Source organism: Carassius auratus, unplaced genomic scaffold, assembly GCF_003368295.1.
Source record: "Carassius auratus strain Wakin unplaced genomic scaffold, ASM336829v1 scaf_tig00010273, whole genome shotgun sequence".
Classification (NCBI taxonomy): Eukaryota; Metazoa; Chordata; class Actinopteri; order Cypriniformes; family Cyprinidae; genus Carassius; species Carassius auratus.
In genome coordinates this window covers 67,021-77,487 of record NW_020524117.1, presented here as the reverse complement: position 1 = coordinate 77,487, position 10,467 = coordinate 67,021, and the positions used below count along the sequence as shown (strand labels likewise).

Below are 10,467 nucleotides of genomic sequence, written 5' to 3'. Positions count from 1 at the left end.
CTAAATAACAATAGCTATTATTATTATTATTATTAAATTAAATAAATAATTATTAAATAAATATATACATAAAATGATAATAGTTATCAAATGAAGGAAAGATTAATCAATAAAATATTATTTTTATTCTAATTATCATCATCATTAATCTTTTATCATTAATAAACTATTATTAAATAATAAGAAATAATAACTAAATAATAGCTATTGTTATTATTAAATTAAATAAATAATTATTAAATAAATATATACATAAAATGATAATAGTTTATCGAACAAATTAAAGGTTAATTTAGAAAATAAATATTATTTTTATTATTATTATCAATAATTAATTATTAATTAACTGTTAATTAACATAATAATAATAAACATAAAAAACTATATATAAAATTAACAATTAGTATAAAGAACTTTATTAATATCATTATAACAGTTTATCGAATTAATGAAAAATAAATAAATAAATAGCTATTATCATTATAATATAATAAAAGAACCAATAAAATAATAACAACAACAAGAACAAAAATAAATATTATTATTGTTATTTATTATTATTAATAAATATAAATAAATTAAATATATAAAACTATAGCCATTATTAATGAATTAATATTTACGTGTGTTACTATGCTGGTGTTTTGTATTTGTTTATCTTCTATATATGATTTTTTTTTATCTTTTTCCTTTGATTCATCAGGTGTCTTTCTCTACTCGAGCTGTGCCTTTTTTAGTGGTTGTCAGTATTTTATAAAGGATTTTATAAATGGATTTTAGTACTTTTTTTTTTAGTACGAGTTGTTATTTTTTTAACCCTTCACCTGTGATCCTGCGGTGAAAGGGGCTTCCTGCGATGTGTTTGTCATTGTATCTGACGAGTATGTTGTAATCTCCAGGAAGCGTGGGCAAGTAGGAAACAGTGCAAGTGCGTCTTTATTGTCCACACAGTTGATCTCAGCCTTGGACGACCTTCAATGGCCAAATCAAGGCCGCCTGATGCAAAACACAAAACAACCAACAGAGTTTCAGAGAAATGTTGTTTACTGTATATGGCCTGTGCATGTATGAAGTGTTCATACACACCATCAGACGCGTCTTCGGTGTAGATGGTGAACACTGCAGTTTTATTGGCGGTCCCAAAAAACCAGTCCCGGGCCGTACGCTGACACATTAGCACTGCTGGAGCTGTTGACGTAGAACTGCAGAGGACTCTCTGATACGAAAACAACACAGACAGACAAACAACTGAATGGAAACTTTATAATGAGGCGAAGCAGGTGCTGAACATCAGTGTTTGGAGAAGTAGAGATTATTCTCAGAGGGTTTTTATAATTAAATGCCATATACGTTTATATGTGAAATCTAATTTTTTCCCTTTAAGTTAACAGCATATGTGTGAACTTCACTGAAAAATAAAAACGGCATATGTGTGAACTTTTTTTTTTTTTTAAATTTAAATATTGGAAAAATTTCATTTGGCCTTTGATTGACAGGAACATACAATATCCTTTTAAAATAATTTAAATAATAACAATTTTTATATAAGTATTTTTTTCTTTTTTCATTTTGGATGAAATATTACCTAGAGATTTTTTTGAGAGATTAACAGAGAATATTATATTAATATATTAATTATATTAATATATTACAAAATTGCCGTAATTTTTTATGTCTTTGTCTGTGTTGTTTGTTTATAGGTTGCAAATATATATGTTTTGCTGCTTATTTGCACATAAGAAAACCTAATAAAAATATTTACTTGATTTAAATTTTTTTTAAATAATGGGTAATATTTTTGAATATAAGTATATTATTTTTTTATAATAAAATATATTATTATTACTTATATATTTATTATGACAAACCAACAAAAAAAGTTATTTATTATTATTATTATTATTATAATAAATTGATAAAACAAAATAAAATAAAGAAAAAATACACAAATAAATAAATAAATAATAAATAAAATATAAAATAAAAATATTGAATAATCAAGCAAAACAATCTGTCTTTGTCTGTTTTGTTAGTTTGGTTGCAAATATATATGTTTTGTTGCTTATTTGCAAATAAAAAAAACTAATAAAAATATTTAATTGAAAAATGGGCAATATTGTTGTATATAATTATATAATATTTTATAATAAATTGTATTATTATTACGTATATATTTATAATTTATTATGAGGAACCAACAGAAAAATTTACAAATAATAATAATAATAAATTAATAAAACAAAATAAAATAACGATTTCTACAAAAAAATAATAACAAGAAACAAAGTAAAATAAAAAAAGTAAAAAAAAATGAATAAATAAAATATAAAATAAAAATATAGAAAAATAATGCAAAAAAATCTGTTTAATCAGAATCTGGATGACGTCATGTGGACATGTAGGCACTCCTAACAACTCTTTAACACATTCTTCCTGCCTTATGTGGAGAAATGACCCCATGGGATGAGGCTCGACTCTCACAATCCTGTGATATTGACTGAGGTTTCTGATGGCAGTTTTAAAACAAGCACCTACATGAGGATCTGCAGCAACACAAGAGCTCCTCACAGATTCCTCACGGCTGAAGTCACCATGAGATCTTTCACCACGCTAAATAAATCAGCTAAATAAATCTACTGAGAGGTGAAGCCTTCTCAACCTTCACCCAAACGCTTCCGTGCAGCTCTGGGACTGAACCGAAAATCCTGACAGCACATTCATTCATCACACAGACTGTACGGCTCACTCTCACGCACACTTATGCACCTTTGTTCCAGAAGCTAGTATTAAAGGGTTAGTTCACTGAGAAATTAAAGTCGTGTCTTTCTGAACCCATATGACTTTCTATCTTAAGCACAAAATGAGATGTTTAGCAGAATGTCCAAGCTCTTTTCTGTGCAACAAAAGGTCACCATATGCATTCATAATATGGAAAATTGCAGCAAAATCAGACTAAGAAACTCTTATTATTATAATTATGAGATTCTGTTTTTGTGTCAAATAATGCATAAACCGCAAAAAAAAAAGAAATTTTAATGAAAATGTATATTTATTTTCTAACAAAAAAGAAAAGAAAGGAAGCCTTTTTTTGCAATTAAATTTTTTTAATAATTTAAATTATGCTTTTGAATCAATTTAAATATTTCACGAACTGCCAAAAAAACTAATTATAGAAAATTTAATGATATTTTATATTTATTTCCTAAAAATAGACACAATTTCGCCCTTTTATTCCAATTAAGATTTTTTTGCATTCTGATATAATACCACAAGTATTACTTTTAAAATAATTTACATTTAATTTTACTGTGATATAGCACCAGAGTTATAAAGCTTATGTAAGTTTAAAAATAATTGTATTTACTTTAAAAAAAGTTTTTTATTTCATAAAGTAAATATAGTAAATAGATATTAATTTTTTTTTTTTTTATGTAATAATTTTTTGTTACATTTTTAGGCCTATAAAGATTTTTTTGCAATGTGCCTGAAAGTGATAATTTTAAAATATTTTTAAACAATTCCTTTTTTTCTCCTTTGATTTAGGGTGAAATATAATAATTAACAAAATATATATTAAATTATATTTATACGTTTTTATTAAGGTACCAGTTTATATTAGCATTAATAGCAATAATAATACTGCTAATAATAAGAGACAGCAGTTTTTGTTGTTGTATAATGAACAGATGGTGTCTGGTGTCTGACCTGGGATGTGTGTCCCGTCGTATTTAATGTGCATTTCATGGAGTCCAGCCTCTGTGGGCGCGTACTTCACTGTGACTGTCCCGTCTTTGTTGTCCATGATCTCGGGTCGAGCGGTTTTACCGGACGGCATCTGAACCTCACCTGAAGACAAACACTGAGAGATTAGACTGGTTTCTGAACAAATATCATCTCTGATATACAGGTCAACACTTCTAGAGTGAAACGCCTTATCAATGTCACAAAATATAACATGTGTAGTAGATAAGATTCAGTAATAAATGAACGATAGATAGATAGATGGATGGATGGATGGATAGATAGAACAAATTAATAAACGAAAAATAGATAGAACGATAGATAGAACAATAGAATGATTGATAGATGGATGGATAGATAGATAGAACAAAGTAATAAATGAATGATAGATAGAACGATAGAACGATTGATGGATGGATGGACAGATAGATAGATAGATAGATAGATAGATAGATAGATAGATAGAACAAAGTAATAAATGAACGATAGAATGATAGATAGATAGATAGATAGATAGAACAAAGTAATAAATGAACGATAGATAGATAGATAGATAGATAGATAGATAGATAGATAGATAGATAGATAGATAGATAGATAGAACAAAGTAATAAATGAACGATAGATAGAACGATAGAACGATGGAAAGATGGATGGATGGATGGATAGATAGATAGATAGATAGATAGATAGATAGATAGATAGAACAAAGTAATAAATGAATGATAGAACGATAGAATGATGGATAGATGGATGGATGGATGGATGGATAGAACAAAGTAATAAATGAATGATAGAACGATAGAATGATGGATAGATGGATGGATGGATGGATGGATAGATAGATAGAACAAAGTAATAAATGAACGATAGAACGATAGAACGATGGATAGATGGATGGATGGATGGATGGATGGATGGATAGATAGAACAAAGTAATAAATGAACGATAGATAGATAGATAGATAGATAGATAGATAGATAGATAGATAGATAGATAGATAGATAGATAGATAGAATGATGGATAGATGGATGGATAGATAGAATGATGGATGGATGGATGTTTAAAAATAGTTTCATGCTTCATGGCAGTTTTTTTGTGTTAATAAACAAATAAATAAACAAAAGTTGTAATATACATTTTTGAGGTGTATTTTGCATTACAGTAATGAGAATTTTGGAGAAAGTTGGCTTATAGTTACATGAAAATATATAAATATATATATACAAAAAAAAATAATAATAATGATCTTTGATTTTCTTGGATTCTCCTTTTTTATTTTGGGGTCAAATATGACCAATTAAATGTTTTTTTTTTTTTTGATTTCACCAAATCAGTTTCAAACTGAACACAGTCACTAAGAGTTTTCTTGCTCCAGGTGTCTTCTGCAGTCTCTCACCTGTGATTTCCCCCTTCCTAAAGGTGAAGGGGATCACCATGTCGAAAGGCCTGTACCCCGTCCCGTTCACGCTGCTGGCAGGATTATACCCCCCCTCTGTGACCTGCGAGGCAGAAATCTGAGTAAATGAGAGCGGACGCTACAAACACATCCGTTACAGCGGCCTGTCGAACATTTCCACGCTCAGTCAGTCTGTGTGATCCATTCTGAGAGCCACAGACATACAGCCCCGAGATTCAGCCACAGCAGAAGACAAACGTGTGTTAGACACCAAACGCTGGGAGAACACCTGACAAAGCAAAGCGGCCTGGAAGAGAGAGGAGAGAAATCCCCCAAACCATGGGAAACATCTGAGAAAGAAGAAGAATGATAGTGTGCATAGAAGAAACATGAAAAAAGAAAAAACCTAGCCAGCAGACTAACTAGACAAACACTATAATGCTCTCTAACACGCTTCATTTCAGTGTCTTCTGAGTGTCCTTAGCTAAGAAGGCAACCCAAGAATGACTAAATGCATCCTAAATTATGAATAATACTGACAACAATCCCAAAAATAGCTAAAGATCAATAAATTGTGCTGTTTTATGTATACTACTGCTCAAAGATTTGAGATTTCTGCTTTCGGAGGAAGTCTCATCTGCTGCATTTATTTGATGAAAAATACAGCAAAAACAGAATAAAAATGTTAATATTATTAGAATTTAAAATTAATGTTTTCTGCTTGAAAATATTGTAAGATGTAATTTATTTCTGTGATCAAAGTTATATTTTAAGCATTATATATTAAGTCACGTGATCTTCAGAAATCATTTTAATATGCCGATCTGGAAACATTTCTTATTATGGATGTAGAATGTTCGTGGATATGGTGATACATTTTATCGTTCAGGTTTCTTTGATGAATATAAAGTTCAAAAGAACAGGATTGATTTGAAATAGAAATCTCTTGCAACATTATAAATGCCTTTACATGCACTTATGCATCGTTGTGGAATCCGAGTATTAATTTCTCAAATGTTTGTGAACAGTAGTGTATATTTTTAAAGCCGAAAAAGAGTCTCAAGCGTTTCAAAGATCTGCTTTGTGGTTTTGGAAATGTTACATTTTATGAACGAAACTACATCAGGGCGGGAGAGTTCTGCACAGACTGAGGTTAATGTCTTAATAATGACCAATTTAAAACTGGTGTCTGCTCCAAACACAACTAGAGGAGCGTAGAGTTTCCCTCTGCTTCTGTCATCAGTGCAACGCACCAGAGCGTGTTCAACAGCTCCTTTCATTCCCTGCAAAAAACAATGCTAGAGTGGACAAAGACCAGGAGGAACTGAACAGAAACACAGTTAAACAAGAGGACAGACATCGGGACAGAGAGGTGACCGGCTGGAAGCTGGAGTTCAGTGCAAAAGCTGAAAGAGAGCGAAGGGTGACGGGGTGAGACGTGTGTCTTTGTACCCAGGGCTGGAAGCCGACGCCTGCTGCTGCCTTTTGCTGCTGGACTGACTGCTGCTGCATCATGGGAACTTCATCTGTAGCCTGGGAAATGATAGGTATGGACATGAAGTTTCAGATGCATGAGGAACACAAAGAGACATACACAGATGCACACGGCAGATTGGGCCAATCCTGTTGGAAATGAGTTGTGGTTACAGAACTCCAGCAGACAGATACTGAAGCTACAGAAGGGTTAACTGTACAGTATTACTGTAACCAAGTCAAGCAGTTTACACAGACGTCTAATGCAAAAAAATATATATAAAAACCCTAACCCTAAAAAATAAAAATCTAATGCAACGTTTCAGTTAAAAACTGTGTTTGTGATAAAAAAAAAAAGAAAGGAAAAATATTTAGTCTAGAACTGTGTGATAATATATATTAATATGACTATGAAATAATAATAATAATAATAATAATAATAATAATACATATTCAATACTCATTGACATATAATTAAAATCTTTTGGGCCAAATTGTGCAGCAATTAAAAAAAATAAAATAATAAAATAAATATAAATAATAATAATAGTAATTAATGCAGCTATGCACTTAATATATTTTTTTATTTTTAAATTGTACTGTAAAAAAACAAAACAGTATTTTACAGTAAAATACATTATACTAATAATATTTGTATTCTAGAAATAGTTTAATTTAATAATTTTATTATTAATAATACTAATACTAATCATATTTAATAATCATATTGATAAATAATACCAGCATTTTATGCCAAACTGTGCAGCAACTGAAAATGAAGAAAAAAACAATAGTAATAATAATACAGATATAAACAATATATAATATTTAAAGTTTAGATATTATATTATATTACACTAGTAATATTTCTTATTGTTTAATAGTTGTATTTATTACTTATCTACTACTATTACTACTAATGATACTAATATTAATTTTGTGATATTATTTACTAATATTACTAATAACATTTAATTATTATTATTATTATTAATAATACAACTATTAAACAAAATAATGAATATTACTATTGTAATACATTTTACTGTAAAATAAAATAAAGTGTTAAAGAAAACTACATTTTACAGTCAACTTTTAACTTTTAAATTCTAATACCTTTACATGTATTTAATTAAATCGCAGCCATATCATCCATTTATCGTTCCGCTCTCTGAGATGCATGATGTTTTTAATTGTGTTATGAATTTAATGCATTAAATCGAGCTTGCATTGCTTGGAGCGTTTGCGTGCATGTTTCGGGTCTAAATCAAAACCTTACTGTAACGTCACGAGACGAGAAAACATTACTGAAAAGAGTGCGATCATTTGTCTTTATAATGCAAAGAAACTACATCTTAATGCAAGAATACGAGCTAAACAATGAACTCCAGATGAGGATATGATGAGAAAAAACGCACTGAACCTTCCTGTATCTATTCCAGCGCCTTAAAAACCTCAAGTCTAGTCTTTAAAAAAACCAAAAACTCAATATGTTTCTCGTTACGAGCTAATGTTATCAGCGCTTGCTTCTCACCGTGACTTTGAAGGGGCTCTTGGGGATGTTCTCCCCTCCAAAGCGCACGTAAATCACGTACGTCCCGGGTTTAGGTGCTGTGTAGAAGATGTCAAAAGTCCCGTCTTCATTCTCAATGACTTCTGCTTGTACTTCAGTGCCGTCTGGAGTGAGGATGGTGCAGGAGACCTTGCCCTTCCCCGCTCCTTTAGTGTTCACCACGAAGCCGACCTCCTCTCCGATGCCGATGGTCGGCCCAACGCCGGGTCCTGAGGACACACAGATCCCAATGCATGGGTGAACATCTACTAAAGGCCGGTTTTTGGAGATTGAATCATACAAAAAGTCATGTATTACCTGTGACTGAACACTTGCTGGCGTCTCCTGAAGCGGTCGCTCTCACTCTGTAAGGAGAAGTCGGGATCTCGTCTCCGCCGTACTTGATCACGATAGTATAACGGCCGGCTTTATCCGGCACGTAAGACACTTTGTAGGTTCCATCGCGGTTGTCCTGAATGTTGGCTTTCTTGGGTTTCCCATCCTGGTCCTGAAACACAGGAAAAACCAAATGAGATGAGACCCTTCATCCTCCTGGAACAGAGACAGAGAGATGTGGAGGTCCTCAGATGAACCGAGGAGCAGTTTAGAAATATTATAAATGACAACGAGAGGAGCTTTATCAGTGAGAAATAGGACGGAGGAGTCCCTCTAGATTTCCAGCTGCAGTTTGGCTTTTATCAGATGTCCATTTATCTCACCGCTGGCCTGCTGCTTCGGTCTCAGTCAATATATTTAAGGAGTTTGAAACTCATATATAAAAAAATACTTCATAATATATTATTACATACATTTAAAAAATTTTTTATATATATATATATATATTAAGTTGATATTATACAGTATTTTTAAGTATATAATAATTATAATTTTAAATAATTATACATTTTTATAAAAATATACTGTATAATAAATTATTACAATATAAAAAATACTAATAATACTAAATTCAATATAATTTTTAAATTATAGAATGTATTATTAAGTTAATATCATACAGTATTTTTAAGTATATAATAATTATAATTTTAATTAATTATAAAATTTTTAGAAAAATATACTGTATTATTACAATATTAAAAATACAAAAAAAAAATTTATTATAGAATGTACATAATTTAACATTTAAATTTTTATACAAATACACTCTATAATAAATTATAATTTTAAAATACTAACAATTCTAAATCATGTTACTAATAATGTAATATAATATAAATTGTATAATAAAATATTGCATAAAAATATACAATAACTTTAAAATACTACCAATACTAATAATATAATATAATATAATATAATATAATATAATATAATATAATGTAATATAATATAATATAATATAATATAATATAATATAATATAATATAATATAATATAATATAATATAATATAATATAACTACAACCACAAATGAATAATAATAATTGCAGAATAATAGAATAGTTCACCGGAGCAGTTACTCAAAAGATTAAATAACAAGAGACCGATGCATGAAAGACATCTTTTGCAATATGCTACTATGTGCTACTCTCAGATCCTTATTCATCGTTTCCATCGTCAGTCAGAAACTAAATCGAAGTGTGATTTCACAGTCTGTTGGCTGACTGAAAACATTCAAATCATCCTCAAGAGATAAACGAGACTCCACTGCTTGAAGAGGAAGCTGAGACGGGAGACGTCAGGACTCACAGTGATCTGCACTGACAGCTGGCCCTCGCCGGCGTCTCTGGCGTCGATGGTGAACTCGACCGGGACGCTGGCCGGGAGGCCGGTGGTGAGCCCGGGGCCGCTGGCACGCACCTTACTGGCATCATGAGTGGGCTGAACACGCAGCTTGAACGGACTGAAAGACACATTTGCAGGATTGGTTTGATCTAGTGAACGCTAGCACTCACAGCCTGAGTGAATCTGACACCGGTACCTGTGTGGAACTTCCTCGTCTGCGTATTTGACCGCGACGGAGTACGAGCCCTCGACCGACGGCGTGTAGGACACTGTGTGTGTGCCGTCACCATTGTCTGTGACTTCAACTGATTCGGCTCTACCTGCAAACAACAACAACAGCCCAGATATATGATCAGTCTGCCTTATTTACAAAGTGACAACTGCTACGATCACAGAAAACTAAACATGCATTATAGTGAGGATGATTCGACAGCACACTTCAGTTAGAAACATGTGTCGCATGAAGTTGGAAAATAATAAATCAATAAAAATCAATCACATTTAAGAATATACTGTGTAAAAAGCTAGTATTTAATTCAGAACAAAGCTATAAA

At 31.1% G+C, this 10,467-nt stretch overlaps 1 protein-coding gene across 1 annotated transcript in view; it reads right to left on the bottom strand.

Annotated features, from left to right (window-relative positions):
• Positions 1-1,112: 1,112 nt before the first annotated feature.
• The window catches only part of LOC113072774 (filamin-B-like), a 58,870-nt gene continuing 49,515 nt past the window's right edge, over positions 1,113-10,467 (bottom strand). Inside the window, exons 25-32 of the mRNA XM_026245742.1 lie at positions 10,110-10,233; positions 9,878-10,031; positions 8,486-8,675; positions 8,150-8,397; positions 6,595-6,675; positions 5,143-5,245; positions 3,706-3,846; positions 1,113-1,216 (exon numbers count right to left, since the gene is read on the bottom strand). Coding sequence (XP_026101527.1) covers positions 1,128-1,216; positions 3,706-3,846; positions 5,143-5,245; positions 6,595-6,675; positions 8,150-8,397; positions 8,486-8,675; positions 9,878-10,031; positions 10,110-10,233 — 1,130 coding nt within the window. The 3' untranslated portion in view covers positions 1,113-1,127. The remainder of the gene's footprint in view (positions 1,217-3,705; positions 3,847-5,142; positions 5,246-6,594; positions 6,676-8,149; positions 8,398-8,485; positions 8,676-9,877; positions 10,032-10,109; positions 10,234-10,467) is intronic.